At 35.1% G+C, this 17,336-nt stretch overlaps 1 protein-coding gene across 1 annotated transcript in view; it reads right to left on the bottom strand.

Annotated features, from left to right (window-relative positions):
• Positions 1-525: 525 nt before the first annotated feature.
• The window catches only part of LOC124543082, a 34,510-nt gene continuing 17,699 nt past the window's right edge, over positions 526-17,336 (bottom strand). The window contains exon 5 of the mRNA XM_047121115.1: positions 526-1,006. Within this exon, the coding sequence (XP_046977071.1) occupies positions 983-1,006 (24 nt within the window). The 3' untranslated portion in view covers positions 526-982. The remainder of the gene's footprint in view (positions 1,007-17,336) is intronic.

Below are 17,336 nucleotides of genomic sequence, written 5' to 3'. Positions count from 1 at the left end.
GCTTATAATCCAATTAGGCTTTATTTAACGCAACTTTCACTACGATCTGTCGAGTAAACATTCCGGTTATATAATCGAGTTAATAGGTTGGAAATCTGAAGCATTAATTACGATGAGATAAAGATTGCGGAGAAGCGAAAAGAGCGCAGGTTAAATTTTAGTGTTTTCATCAATATTTATATTATGAATCTCTATAGAATGCATTCGTAAACATTTTGGGCTAGTAAGTAACTTAAGTATATGACCGTCCTAGTCGTTCCTGTGTTCAAATCCAGGGTCAAGCCACTAGTTCTGCCACTGATCTCTACCATCGGATGGAATGGAATGGAGACTTTGGTCACTAGAACACTTGCTAAGATGGCTTTAAAAAGCAGTCACCAAATCCGCTATTATTTTCTAAATTTATCTTGAAAACAATCAACCCGATTTGTACTTTTTTGCATTTAATAGTCCGTCTATTGAGGCTATGAGGATATAAACTACACTAACGAATAGATCAGTAACCGTGATCAACTAATGTGGTAAGCTAGATTATAGGTTTTGGAGTGTTTTTATAACTATACTTGTATACACAATGTTTATATTCGTTGTATCTAAACAGAATTGGGGATTACTTCTCAAGCTCTTAGCAAAAATTTGCAATATATTTGTGAATTTTGTACATGTGTTACGAGATACTCCAAGGATTTTAAAATACTAATCGGTCTCTCGGGAGACTGCGTTTTTTCAAAAGATTTTTATAAGACTGTTGCATCTATTTTCATCTCTATTAAATTAATTCTTTGTTAAACTGTATTTCAGTAAGTTGTAATCAAGAATCCTCTTTTGTACATCTCCTGAGATTTGTGAGAACATAACCAATTTATTATGAGCTATCTCCCCATAATCGCTGGTACAAAAATCGGCTCACGCTATGTATAAGACTTGCAGCAGTTTAATGAAAAATAGATATACATTTACCAATCTTCCTGTGTTTTAGTATCTAAAGTCTTACCGTGAAGGGATCCTGAAACAAGAAAAAAAAACATTTAAATAAAGTTTTGACAAAGATGATTTAGTCATACCATTTAAATATATGTATACATGCACACTTAACAATATTGATAAGTTTTAATTTGTTCGCTTTCAATAAAATTTAGAAATTAATATTTAAATAATGATCACACAATTTCGTGTATAAAGCAATAATAATAATAATATTCTTTATTGACCACCACACCACACACACACCAAGACAAGTATATATAACACACAGGAAATAAATATAAGAAAATTATATATGTAATCGACTTCTGCGTTTTATCAAAAGTTGAAGCGTTTTAAAGAAAAACATCACCAGCTGTAGTAAGATATCTTTAACTTTCATACACCATGTATATACTAACTAGTTCCCTCGGCTTCGCGCGTGCGCAGGTGTTAGATGCGTGCCTTTTTCTATACTTCTGACTCATAAAATTTTGCATACACGATCGATAGATACGACGTTACATCGTAACTGACAAACTAAATTATTCATTTAATATTAGTTAGGGTTTAATAATCATGAATAATAAATAAAATATTTATAATAATTTACAAAAAAAATAAGCGTTTTGTATCGTCAATATATAAATACCACCTTTTTGGAAAGCAGCCTCTAGCGAGAAGAAACAGCCAGAAAATCGGATAGTTTATCTTTTCAAAATTACAATGCTGTTATTTACAATTACAAAAGATATATTCTTTATCTGCGTATCAATCATACCAAGACCTTGCCGTATTTGACATTTAATCCGAGTAACAAATATCCTACTTCATAAACATAAGCCTTGGTCATAAAAATCCATACTTTCTGCAAATCTTTGTAACTAATTTCCTCTTTCGTTAAAGAAATATTACATTTTGATAAATTCATGATCTCACAATAACTTAATTTTCGTAAATAATCGTCCGCCCACATAAAATCAGACAGTATCGAACAGTATAAACGAGGGTACGTAATACATCCCGCTAATAATTTTATGTTTGAATAATTTAAAACATAAAAAGCTTTTTTAGTAACCAAAGCTATTTAAAACGACCTACTCGACTCGACGCTTCCAACATAAAAAAAACGTCCAAAGAGAACGGATAGAGAAACGCAAAAAATAATAGGGACATTAGCACTTTACCTTTCCCCTTCGAAATAAAAACAAAACGTGTATGACCATTAAACTCCGAGCATCCCCATAACGCACCGAGCTCTCACTGAATCGCGTACTAAACTGTAAAACAAAAAAGGTTTGACAAAAAGTCAAGACTCATTCCCATGGTCAGAGCGTTCGACTACGTTTTAATACACCCATAATCTTCGATCCATGGAAATGAAATATGTAATGCGGCTAATAGGCTTCGACGTAGCTTCCTCAGCGGTCGAACCAATTTCGCCGATGGTAATACCTTTAATAATCCTATCATCACCGTGCCGCATGTATGCGATGTAATGACCGCTATTGACGCCAATAATGCCAGTAATGCACCTTAATTCAATAAATCTATTTGAGTTCCGGTCGTGATCGTTTTAATTTAAAAACTAAAAGACGCGAATTATTAACGATTCTCAGGTGCAATTTAAAATTGTATTATATTCGTAAATAGGTCGTATAACAGTCGTATAAGCTCGTTAAGATATTTAATTCGTACTAGAATAAATAAACGAATAGGAAATCCGAACGATTAATCTCAATCATAAAAGCGCGGAACAGTAAATAATTAGTCACCGAATGTCGTTACGAGTAATGCGTGTCGGCCGTGTAAATGATACTTTCGTATGAATATGAGCGTGGTGAATGAGGATTTCTAAAATAAGAGGTAATTTATTATAGAGAGCAGTGCAGCCAGTGACGCAAACACTCGTCGACAGTTATTAAGCGTTAGAACACTGCATCGAAATGAAGCGAACTCGATACACTCGGGGATATCGTCTCTTTTGCGTGTGGCGTCCATTCGAAACTAGTTCATACATCAACCCGTTGACAAATAACTTCTCATTATTCTTTCTCTCGCTCTAGCTCCGTCGATATTAATATTCTCGATTTTTACTGTTCCATCGATGTGTTACAGATCGATAATTCATATATCGATTTTGATAGATCGTTCGCGCGTAAAAGTATAAACAAAAAAAAAAGCGTCGTCACATCGATGTTTTAATCTCGCATTAAAGGCTCATAATTACGTCGTGTACAGATCGGGTAGATAATTGTTTTTTTCGTGGCACGACTAAACATTGTGAATTTAATTGCGGGCCTGTTAGCGCGCACCCCGAGGACGTGTCGTTAATAGTGCGTTGTCTCTTCATTTTGTTTGAACGTTCACTGACTCTGTTATTTCGGAGCGACTAATAAATTGCGCGATGACAGGTGTCAGCTGCTCAAACGCCTCTGCACTCTTGCGTCCATGTCTCATTCCTCACGTTCTACTCCTAAATTCTCTTATTTTATCAACGCTACGTTCAATTTTCGTTTCGTTCTCTCGCAATTCTATTTGTTCGCGTTAACGTTATAGTTGCGATCCGGTGATTCTGGTTCGCGAGTTTTCGCCTCACGATTCCTACATTACAGGTCTTCTAAAAAATAAGTCAGTCGCACAAAAGTGAAGTTTATTATTTCGATATATTAATGTCGCCGACGGCGTTCTAGTGGTCTATCGTGTGTTTACAATAAATCGATTTTATTACTTGTTTTACATTTGAAAAATTAATGGTCTTACAATTGATTAGCAGGTGCTCGTACGGTATAATTTATATAACAGGCGGACGTTTATTATGTTCTGTTACGCAAAGTCATGTTTCGCCAGTAGGCCTATCGTAGATCTGTGAAACGGCTTCGGAAAGAATTCGTGTATTTTATTGAAATTGCTGTAAAACAGGAGACAAGAAATGCATTGAATAGTTTATGCGGTTATAAATAAAACGGGTAGGATCGAAAGAAGATTTATACGGCTCGAAGTCGGAAAGCGCTCGACAATTGGCTCGGCACAAGTGCTCTCTGATTGACGCTCTCGACTCAGTCCTCTGTCATTGAAGTCGTAAATATTTATGCAATTAGGTCCATCTCAAACACAACTAGTTAATTAGATGCGACATATAATTTATGCAATCCTACTTATACGGCTGTAGCAAAGTAAACTTGCTCCGACATGTTAATACGTAATATTCTATACATAAAGTTCAACGACCCGTTAGATTACAATCCCGAATATAATCTCAACACGCACAAATATAAAGGATATAACCGTTTAAACATCCGACATACGAACCAATAACGAACGCATTCGATTCGATAAAGCTCAAGATAACCGATATGTTTCCTTAAAAAAGGACAAAAAGGTGCGATATAAATCAGAGATATACGTATTTCTTTTTACTATCGTTAATTACAGAAGGGTATATATAAATAAAGGACGCGCCCATTGACGCGGCTCGAGGCGATCGCTGCGGCGCGCCGTGTCGCTACAAGAAAATGCACTTATGTGCCGGTCTGTGAAAAACTGTTTTCGACCGCTGTCGTCGGTTAGTTGCGCCAAGAACTGAGCTTAGAGTCATCGCCTTCGAGGTTACGAATGTAACCGATGTACCTGATTTAATAAATACAGGTCGGAGAAACATTCGGTTTTCCGGCATTAGTTGTTTATACGTCCTGACGTCACTCTGACATTTCTTTTACGTTTGTTTTAGTTTCATGAATTGCTTTGGACGTCGGGTGACATGTGGTTCGCGGTGGTCTGAGTGGAGATGTGATACATGACGGTTGTCTTTATTTGTTACGAGGATCGTCACAAAGTATCCACCGAAAGGCCATTCACAAAGACGTTATAATCAAACCGTTTTTATTTGTTAACAATTTCAATAATTCCATTAATAAATCTATTGTTGTTTAAAAAGCATTTATGTTAATATTATTATTGATTGTAAACTATTTAAATGAAAAAAGTAATTGTTTATTAAGATCCCACGCTGGATTGATCTAATTTTAAGTTTGGAACTTATTCGACCTGTCGAAATCGGGTTAACGGATATCCAAAACGAGATAAATAAAAAAAAAACAAACGAAGTGATAACTTGTTTGCGTAGCCGGATTTCTACTACTAGTTCTAACCACTGAGCATACGCAGCTCAAAACATATTAAGTAATTTTACAACTTACACAAAAACCATTCAAACACCCATGTAATTCCAATCTTCTAGACATCCGAGATACCGTACAATTATCAAACACAAGTGAAATAAAACGAATACAAGAGTTCGTATCATCCGAATACTACGAAGGACGATCACCATATATTCGATCAAAAATTCGACCCATAAACCCGTCAGCGGGTGCATAAAAACAAACAGAAGTCAGTTTATTAATACAAATAAATTGTCTGAGCAGGAATGAATATCGATAAATTGAAAAGGTAAAACATATCATCGATTATAAGCAGCTGGCGGGCATTATGCAAAACGGAACAATTCAATGGCGGTAGCGGTTGTAATTGAAAACTATGCCCCGTCCCTTACGCGCGTTCCGACCCGTTACCCCGTTTCTTTTCTCGTTCTTGTCGTTTTATTTACCTTTTATATTTTGACAGTCTGTATTCATTTGTTTTGTTATATGACATTTGAATCTATATCAGATGTATAGGTAAAGTTTTGTTACCGTTCATAAATATTGACAGTGAAAATGAAACTAAGAAACTTGTAATCCAAAATACTAAAGATATTAATTATTATTATCATAAACAAACAATAACCTCGTACCTGTTTGTTTAAGCTAATTTTCCATACACAATACACGGCTCGAGCGAAAGTTAGCGACTTGGTCTAAACTTGGCAATCTACATAAATCTAAAACTTCTTGACAAAGGCCTTATTAAAATCTCCGAAAGAACTTTAATTTGACTTGGCAGCATCATCGTTAATCTTCGAGGCACAACTTCTAACTTATAATACTAACAATATCTCGAGTTAAAATTTCGATGATAAATCTTACGATACGTAGAAAGAAAAAATCACATGATGATTAAATGTTAAGTCGTTCTTCGAATAAAACCTTATTTTTTTCCAACATATAATTATTATTCAATTACAAAAAGTATTCGTACTATTTTACGACGATATACATACTTCGCTAAATGTGTTAAATATTGTCAAAGTTTACTGATAATCAACTCTTAAATTTCACGGGTCAACGACCGATATCCAGAGTTTGTTAAATACCATTGACCAGTAAATATTTAATCTGGCATCAAAGCGATCCTATTGAAGTCCACTGCATTGAAAATCCATCAATGGAGAATTGATTGCGTAATGTGTAGATTGATGGATTGATGAATCTCATCACAAAGTGTCTAGATATTCTGCCGTGTACTGACTATGCGATTAAGATAATTTAATTAGGTGCTTATGACTGTTTTACAACCATAATAAATCATTTTTTAACAATGTTCCTAACAGATTTCTACGTAGCTATTTTTTTTTTAATTTAGCATTACGTTACATACACGAACGACTACAACTATTATATAATCACTGTTTGAATGAATAAGAAAAAAATCTAAAAGTTGAAAGTATATGTCACATAAATGAGAAATGCCACAGGTCATTTTCATTGTTTAAACTAAGCAAATAATAATAAAAAAAAAAAAAAAACAAAAATATCTATCCCAGAAATGAACTCGTTATTTATCGAAAACGTTTTCTAACAACTGAGCCATCTCCGCTCATTTAGCACGTATGTAAATTTATTTTTAAATTTATTATAAAAACGTAAAAGTTGCCTCAGTTGTAATTAATGCAAATTAACCACGTATCGAAATAGATGAGAATTGTTCGCCTGTTTACCCCATCTGTAGTTAATTTTATGTAATCAATTGATTGTCGCACTTAACCCGTCCCACAGTGGTTGAACGTAAATCTTTCTAAAGGGGCGTGTTCAAGACTAGATAAAACCGCTGCGTTGTTTAATAAGGACGCGTTTTGTTTTGAGAAAACGAATTAGATATATTTTTTTGTTCAATTTATACAAATATGTTTAAAACTTTTAACATAATACTTTATACATACAAATCTATATAAACGCGAATACCAATGAGGTATATCAATTAAATTATAAATAAAATGTTTTTTCTAAAGCTTATGACACATGATTAATTTCAACGCTGCATTATAAAAGTTTTTTAGTTGGTGAAAATAGCTCATTTATTTGCCGGAAATTTCTTTAATAACAATCTAATTTTATTACAATAAAAAATAAACAATAACCTTAAAACGTGAACATTTTTATCAGCTATACAAACAGCGTTTCCGCCGCGTTAATAATTACTTTTGTGTACATAACATAATCTTTTATTGGACCGTCCGTTTCGCAAATAAAAGTACGATTCGAGTTTTCGTGATAGCGGTTATCTTTCATCTCGCTTGTCTTTGCATTTGCTTAAACAAATAGAGGCCTCGTCGGGTAGGCAGGTCCTAATTAAAAACTATATTCAGCCGTCGTATATTACACAGATGGTGGCCTCAAGCCCTTACTCACTCAGCCCGGCCACCTCCCAGTCGTTTAAGTGTTTATAGCTTCACTGTGCTACAGTTCCTTAGAAGCATTTTACGCGATCGCATAATGAATCAACCGCCGTTTTTTATTTTCATAGATTGCCATCCGCATTCGGTATAATTAATATGTACAGCGCGTTACAAAAAAATAAAAAACGCTATTTTTATTCATAATAGAAGCTAAACTTTCTCCTCACCGAACTTAATATAACACAAGACATTAAAACACTCGACGTACTAACGAGATAACAGGCCCGTGATATTTCATTCATAATCAGAAGCCAATTAAATAACAAATTACAAATAGAATCAAACAACACAAAAATAATTACAAACAATATCGAATTGAATGTCCGATCGGTGGGTAATTAGAAACAATTGGAGATGCTGAAATATTGATGGGAGATGGCATCCGAGTCTTGTTTATACTGCCCGGCCCACCTCGTACTAAAAATGCGATCATATCTTTTATATTATAATGGGTTTCCGTGGCGGCACCTCCGCCGATAATTGTATACGATATTGACGATGCGCCCTGACTTTGCTCGACTGGAATTGAATTGAAATTTAAACGAAACGAAACTAAACGAAAAAAAAATTATATTTGAAATCATTTGCAATTTAGTACTTTCCTTTAGTCAATTTCTAATTATTATTAATAATACCTTTTATAAAAGTAAACGAATATACTACAAAGCAAATACAGTTTCCAATGCGAAGACATATATCTTAAGCTGAAATTAAGAATATATCCTTCTATACCGATATTATAAATGTGAAAGTAACACTGTCTGTCTGTCTGTCGTTCTTTCACTGCCAACCTAACCGAATTTAATGAAATTTGGTATGAAGCAAAATTGAATTCTACGAAAGAACATAGACTACTTTGTTGCCTCAAAACATGTCAACCAATAAATAAAAGGCAAGCGAAGCCGCGGCTTACAACTAGTATTTAATATAACAGTTTCGAAACCGAAATCAGGACAATTGATTCGTCTCATAATATTTGTACAAAGTACGATAATTTTATATTATCCCTGTACAAACAAAACATCGATAAACAATATAATTATTAGTATGTATAGATGTAAGGATAAAACTAATCTTGAACCGGGCCGCGGTACCCGCCCGGCTTGATAAAGCTTAAATCAACACTCGAAGGTATTACGGGCGAGACACACTTCATCACGGATAGCTAGTGATTAACTATCGCCGCCCTCCGGATCCGCTCCTCGGGACCAGCTCGACACACCCAGCCATTCTCCGATTGTAATGACACGAAATGTTGGGAACCCCGGTTTAATTACGCCATGCGAATTTTCGATTCGTGTTTATCGACATTATATTCGAATGATTTTATAAGTTTTAAACATTATCATGATGAGCCGACATGGCCCAGTAGTTTAGTTGGAACGCGTGTATATTAACCGATGATTGCGGGTTCAAACCCAGGCAAGCACCATTGTATATATGTGTTTAATTTGTGTACATAATTCATCTCGTGCTCGGCGGTGAAGGAAAACATCGAGAAGAAACCTGCATGTGTCTAATTTCATTGAAATTCTGCCGCATGTGCATTCCACCAACCCGCATTGGAACAGCGTGGTGGAAAATGTTCCAAACCCTCTCCTTAATGGAAGAGGAGGCCTTATCCCAGTGGAAAAATCACAGGCTGTTAAACAAAGTCGCTTACCGCTGCATGTCCGCAAGTATGCATAGATCTTTAAAATTACACAAAAGAATTTATTGCGGTTTTTTTTTTTATAGATAGAAAGGAAGGTTTAGGTATATGTATATTACCTGCACAAGATAATAGAGAAACACTGATAACTTTAGAGGTTTTAATGTGATGTCGTAAATAAACACATTTTTTCCATTTAAATTGCAAAGCATACGAGATAGATCAAAATAACTGTATCGTTGACATTATAAAGGTCAGTCAAAATTAAACAAATATGTTCTGCATTCGATCATTATAATAATTAAATGTTTTATTCGCTCACTTTTGATAATTATTCATTAAGAGTATGGATACGGGGCGTGTGACGTCATAAAATCAACATTGCAGTCGCTTACTATTGTTTATTTTGAAAATTATATTTCTTTATATAAAATAGGCGCACATAACACCGCTGCATATATTTGCCAGTATGAATTTAACCGTTCCTTTTATAACCAATACGCCACCAACTTTACGAACTTAGATGACCCTTGCGCAGTTATATCTTAGTTATACTGGCTTACTCACTCTTCAACACAGAATACAGCAAACCTAATTATTGCTATTTGACGGTAAAATAAAGCTTGAACAGCCACAACCAAAACAAGCTTCAAAAGACATTTAATTTGCACCATTTTTATTCAAACAATATAGTAAAGGCAATAAGAATATTATTTAAGTTCTTATTTCCGTAAAAACAAAAGCACCACAACTTTAAGTAGATTTAAAGACCTTTTGTAAATAAGCAATACACTTTGCCAGAACTCAAGAAAAAGAATGTAAATAACGACTAAATATTATCATTTAAAAATTTTATCGAAGAGTTTTGAAAATCGAATTCGAAGTAACGAACGTAACCGAATACTTAATTTGAAATTCGAAATTGAAAAATCGAACTATATACGACTAATGTGATAATATGTATAAAAGCGTGTCGCCTGAAGAGTCTGAGCAATTGTTCTAGTTCATTGAGAAGGGTATCGGTTCAATTACTGACACAATCGACATGATGTCGTCGTCAATTATTTGATAGAGAGAAACAAACACTTGACACATATGACTATTTAGTGCTTTCAAAATCGAACTATCCAACCCGAATAAGGATTCCTTTCATGCAAAACGATAAAAGCTTTAGTAGTTCGAAGGCGTGCATCTTAACCGATGATTGCGGGTTCAAACCCAGGCAAGCACCACAAAATTCATGTGCTTAATTTGTCTTTATAAATTCATCTCATGCTCGGCGGTGAAGGAAAACGTCGTGAGGAAACCTGCATGTGTCAAATTTCATATAGATTCTGCCGCATGTGTATTCCAAAAACCCCCATTGGAACAGCGTGGTAGAATATATTCCAAAAACTTCTCCTCAAAGGAAGAGGAAGCCTTAAACTAGCAGTGTGAAATTAACAGGTGGTTGTTGAAATAATTGTAAACAAAATTATAATTTTTTGATAAGAAGGTTTGATGCTTCCTCGTAAACGCTATCCCGATGCGGCTCGATAGATACAAATCTGAACTATTTTCATCCTATAACGTTTTCATACACCACCAAGCAAGACAGAACCACTAATAATAATTATGAATATATTGCTCGGGTTTGAACCTGCTATCTTCGGTTCAGTATAACGCTGCTCTAGCCGGATTCGTCACGATATTAACGAAATATTATATAGAAATAAAACATATACAATAAAAATTAGACATTGTTTTCAACTCATCCTCCGATCGAAAACTTCGATACTGGAACACCTCGGAGATCCGATCCATTGTTACTGATGAATTGACGAGACGACATTTGAATTGATATTTGTCTAGAATTGACAGACGCGTGTCAAATAATATGACAAAGAATATAATATATGTAGAAGTACCGTTCAACGGTCGATATTATTATACATTAATTCCTTATTTATTTTCTAGATGTTCAGTATTCGAATATATAAATAATTATAAAATATATAATTTATTACATAAGCAACATTGGTCGTAATGTGTTGCATATATTGCAACACTCTCTTACAAAGAACGGTAATAGACATTTTAGACATATTTTTTAATATGAGGTCTGCCCATAGACAAAGATCGAGAGAGAAACATTGCCAATGGGTCACTAACGTTGGGAGCTAAGTTAATATCCCCTATGTGCCTGTAGTTATATTCACTAACCATTCAAACTGGAATACATTAATAGTAAGTATTGCAGTTTAGCGTTAGAATATATGATGCGTTTTTTATTTTATTTAAAATTAGAGTATTTTACATTAAAGAGATCCAGATTTTTAAGCCGTTATACAATTCGAAAAAGACATGCCTATTGGTATCCCCACAAACTTTCGTACAAGACAATTCGTTTTAAAATTTGATTAATTAAAAGTTCCCGCAAAAATAAAGATCTTAGAGCAAGGGTTGAGGATTTCTTTTGTATCTTATAAAGCGAAGTTTTTCACTGAAACAATGCGCCAAATCTGCGGTGAAGTTTCGCGATAACGTACACGCCGCGGGCGCGATCATCAACGATACCTCTTATAAACTTTAATCTTTTCAGTAAATAGATAAAAGGGTACGACCCTGAAATACTGGAAATGTATGCCAAAATATCGAGATGATTTACGCTTAGATTGTTTGATTTCTTTTCAATATAGAAACGATTAAAATGCTACGCAGTTTTGAAATGGAATCATTGATTTGATATTATTCCGATATGGTTACACTTTTATTTTTCCTTAATTATTTTTATAAGTGCAAATATTTGGTATGTAACAATAGACTTTTTGTTGTCATGATACTCATGGTACTCGACTCGAAAATTTTGACGATTTTCGTAAGATTTTACTTCTAACATATGTAAGTGTACCAGGGTTGCAATTTATAAGAAGTTTATAAGGGGTAATGAAATTTTAAACCCAAATAAAATATGTTTTATCATAATAAAAGTTTTCAACAAATCCAGAGACAAATAATATTTTGATAAATCTGACCGCCTCTCAGGCATCGTTTCATTCGCCGGTAAATCTGACAAATGGTTATTGGTTTTTTTCCGTCAGATTGAAGAAATTGACAGTTGCAGTCTGCAAGTTAAAAGTGTTGACACCGCCGTGCCTAAAAAACGTAAAGTGGTCCAGTGGCAAAAATATTTCCGGTCGGATTGGTTTGAGAATGAGAAAATATAGTGCATTTATTTTTGCGCACACAATTGTGCACTATTATATTTTAGGAAAATATTATCAAAGAAATCAGATAAAATTAAATAAAAAAGTGTTCTACAATTATTAACATTTCTTGACTTCCGTTTTGAAAGTACCTTCCCGAAAAACAATGTTTATTTTTATAACCGTCATCTTTTAAAATTCGAACATGTTTCGAAATTAATTTCAAAATGCAAGAGAATGTGTTCGTTATAAAATAATATTGGAACTAAAATAGCTTCAGCAATCTTCTGAGCCGGAACCTCGAGAGATTATCCGCCGTCGGATGTAACAATGGGTTAACATGGCAAAACAATGGACTGTCTTGTTTGAAAATTATTAAAATTTAATTCGATACAAATATAGCGATTTAATTAACGACATACCGAATACTATCTCGAGATTGTTTCGTTTGAACGAATAATTATTGTATTTCTTTTAGAACATTTTACAAACACAGCGATACGTTACACACACATGGAAAGTGCTTCAATAAAATTCAATAGAAACGCAAACCTACTTTATATAACAAATATATTATGAGAGAAAAAAAAACAAGTGCAAATCAACACACCAACACAAATGCGTAATAAATTATTTTAACGTATTAATATGTTGCAATATAAATGAACATAATTTTTTCATCAGATCACGCTAACTGGTTCTATTACTTTAACCAAACAAATAATAATGAATATTTCGATATACGCAGCAACCGTTCTATTTATCGCTATATGATAGCGAAAATCTTATCGAAGAGATTACAATCAGAGACTTAGATATCTCACGCGTATATTTACTCATATAACATACAATATACGAGCCGTTAACACTTATATACGATACACTAAGTACATGTACTTAATGCAGAAACGCTGTCTATAGATATGTATACACACATTTATACACTTAGAACATTGAATATCGGAAATGGCATCGAACTATTGTGTATTTGTAAGAAAGGCAGATTAGTAAATGGTAAATCAAAGTAAGTATGTTGATGTTATGGCATTATTTAGCCACTCACTCATCAGATATTCTAACGATAAACAATAGTACGCTGTATTGGTGTGTTCCGGTTTGAAGGGTGAGTGAGTCAGTACAGCTACAGACACAAGGGACATAATATCTTAGTTCCCAAGGTTGGTTACGATATAGGACATGTTTAACATTTCTTACAGCGCCATTACGAGCGGTGGTGACCACTCACCATCCGGTGGCCTATAAGCTAACCTAAACTATGCCATAAAAAAGCAAAGATTAATATTTAGCAGTATGTAACTAATTAGTGGGTAGTGCCTCACACAAGAGTTAAATAATTTTATATAAGATCTAACCTGAATGTACACATCTCATTCTTGAACTGCAAAGTGGTCTACAACTTACATCTTATGTTTAATATTTTTCAAATTACAATGATTCCTTTGTTATGTCCGCATCTAGCTCAAGTGCTCGCAGATAGCAATTCAACGATGCGTTGTTCCGTGCCCGTACCGTAATGAGGCCGCCGTACCGCGAATTCGGTACCGCCGTGGGCAAATTCCCGATGCTCGCACCTACCGCTGCAAGCGGCCTTTGCCAATTAGCCTTAAAATAATGTACTTGTTTTATATTTCCACCAGAGTGCGGCGTGTTCATCCCCGTACGCCCGGGGAGGTCATGCCGCTGCCCTCTCGTTTAAACACAGAAGTACCACGAGTACGTAATATAATTACAAAGGGACACGCTTGAACTTCGGTTACCGGTGTGCAACGTTTTGTGTGTAAAATGATCCCCATAATAATCTAGTGGTAGCGCGTTCATTAGTGTGTAGTATTGTCCCGGGTCGCGGCTATTGTTTGCTTAACGATGTCGGGACTTTAATTTACATTGTTATTAACTTATTGTATAAACATCTTAGCTAATTTAAGTGGCTTGTTATCGAGAAACTTTGCTATTCTCGTTATATTATACGCTTTTGAATATGATTACGAGTCACCGTACAAAGAAATGTAGGCTAACGTTTTTATCGTTCGATAAATTTACAAAATCATAAAACACTCTTAATGATTATCAAACGGCAAACGCGACGCGTCGTTGCATACTTTTAATACGCATTAAGCGACTCCAGCCTATTTAAACTACAAATAACACGACCGCTCTGAAGATTTAAGTAAGCCTGAATAAATAATCAATTTAGCCCGGCCCGCGTGGCTTCTGATAGATAGCCACAATAGCGAGCGGATGATATATACGGCGTGCCGCGACGATAAATATTCCGAGACAAATGCTTAGAGCGTCTCCGGAGAGTTGCGGTGACACTAAATTTAAAAGCTTCAATTGTACAGAAATAACCGAAACACGGTTAAGATCTTTCGAAAACAAATCGTGTATCGGGCGTTCGACGACAATCGTGATTGACTGCGCAAGTGAACGTCACTAATATAAACAAATTAATAGGGTGCCAGTCTACCCGCGGTGGCGGATATAACTTAGACCGCTTTGACGTACGAGCGCGGCGAATGAGCGACAGCATCGCCATCGCACGCTTGGCTTTACAGGCTTCAAGAAAAAATATATATTTGACGAGCTAGCTGTAAATCAGAGCCGCCTTACTCTCAGTTTCGACTTTATAACATACGTATCCTGTCTCGCCGTTCTGTCACGATTATTATTAAGGAAATATAACTCTTGCGTGATAATTTTTATGAATCCGACTCATATTTTATTACACTAGATAGTTTTATTGTTTTATGAAATCGAATAACGTTTTGTGTTATTTTTATGCAACCGTCTTTTAGCCTCCATTATCTACGCCCATTAACATGTTACATGTGTTTAGGGGCGCCTTATCAGAACGGGGGCAATTTTAAGAATGAGTGTGCCTATAAATAAAGGAGTCTTTACATTAATTATGAGCTTAATTATGTTTGAATCCCTTTGATTTACAAGCCGCTCATTGCCGCCGCAAACGAATTGTAGTGGCTTAACCGAGTCTCGCGCTGCCTACGCTTCGTGGTTATAATTATTTTTGTCTTGACTGTACCGAACAACGGATATAGACGGAGATGAAAGTGAATTCAGACGTGACGACGCCTGTACCATTTGCAAGGATTAGCTCAGAGCGTTCAAAAAAACACGTGTCGCATAGAGCTTTCAGTGGCTCGCGTACACGTGCACGACATTTTAAATGGCAATATAAATATATTCCATTTTTAAATCACCAACATTCCCCATTCGCGTGGTAAATTCGAAATGACAGATGTTACGTACGAAATTATTTTCTAATTCGTGAAATATTTAGATATATTTCAATAACATGATAATGTTTTACGAATTCCAGACGGTAAAATATATGGGAAACATATCCAAAACGTGGGCTGTTCGCGGATTGCCCGGGGCGGGCGCGTGTACGCCGCAAGTGCCACGTACAAATATGATACACCCTCATGTACCACATTGCAATATAAAATTCACTTTGGATCTATAATTTTCACTATTTTATTTTGAAAAAGTAACACTTTACGTTACAAAAAGAAAAAAAAGAACGAACGACGACGTAAAAAACTTGTCTCAAATATTTATCATCCTATAGAATTCATAAATTATCTAGAAAAAAAAAAATCTGTTTAATTTTACATTCTATATCACTTAGAATTTTAACTAAATTGTCCAAGAACAGTTTAGTACTTTATTTATTAGAAGCAACAGCTATTGGTCAGTTGCTTGTTAACCAAAATTTTATCTATTGACGCCAAGCCAAGCCCATTCACCATCTACGGAATAGACCGTTGGTAGCAACACGCCATCGATCATGGAGAGATGGGCGCAATCCTGAATGCGCTAAGGACAATCGGGCGGCCGGCCTAGCTGTGCCAGTATTTAGAAACAATAGCTGCGCACTGCAATTAGTTTATCGGATAGATGCTGGCCGAATATGTCGTAAATCTACCCTCGCCACCAGGCGCTGTACGGGACGCCGTATGGAACCCGGTCGGTTAATTAATGTGCCGCGGTGAACTGGGGATTCGGTAGTCCCCAGCCGGCTTGCGTAAATTTTGCACCCATCTCCCTGATGTACGATAGCTCGATTCTGCCAAATTAAAACTCGACGCCTAAACACGCTGTCGGAGCATTTCGGGTCGGGTTAATTGGGTATCCTTTACGATTTCTGCCACTTTATGTAAATGTGTTTGTAAAATTGAATTTCAGTACTGTTTAATATATTATCGTGTCTAGTTTTTTGGTAACGGTTATTTCTCAGATCAAATTTTACATGTAAATGATAACATTCGTCTCTATCCATCTTGGAAAACATCTGACACTTTCGAAATATAATTACAAAGTCGAATTGAAAACGTATTCGTTCCTCATAAATCAAAATTGAAATATTCTAGAAAAATCGAATTGGCTCTAAGTAATTATATTGCAGATATGGTATGTATCAGCTAGATTCAGCTCCGTAAACTGTAATATCTATGCACCAACCTCAATATCAAATATGTAAATGAATATTACTGTTCCTAACATGACAACATTCAGCCGCCATTTAAATTATCATAAGATTGTAATCAGTTGAAGTATTCAATGAAGATTCAATAAATATCGAAATATATCCTTGATATAAGACGCCATAATATTTAATAAGTAAATAATATTAAAATATTAAGTAGTCCGGAAGTTTTTCGCATAATAAGTTTTATGGTCAGTTATTATGACCCAAATTCGAGTTAGGTTGAGGTTAGCATGTATTAGTCGACGGTAGTTTGTCATGCGATCACAAATCGTTTGAGTGACGGCTCGTCCGCCCTCATTATCCCTTTCTTCGTGTATATAAAGCAGCTTGCTTTCATGTTTTGCAATAACAAACCCAGCTTTATATCAATATCTACTTGGTGTAAATTTT

Source organism: Vanessa cardui, chromosome Z (genome assembly GCF_905220365.1).
Source record: "Vanessa cardui chromosome Z, ilVanCard2.1, whole genome shotgun sequence".
Classification (NCBI taxonomy): domain Eukaryota; kingdom Metazoa; phylum Arthropoda; class Insecta; order Lepidoptera; family Nymphalidae; genus Vanessa; species Vanessa cardui.
This window is presented reverse-complemented; position numbering and strand designations above follow the sequence as displayed.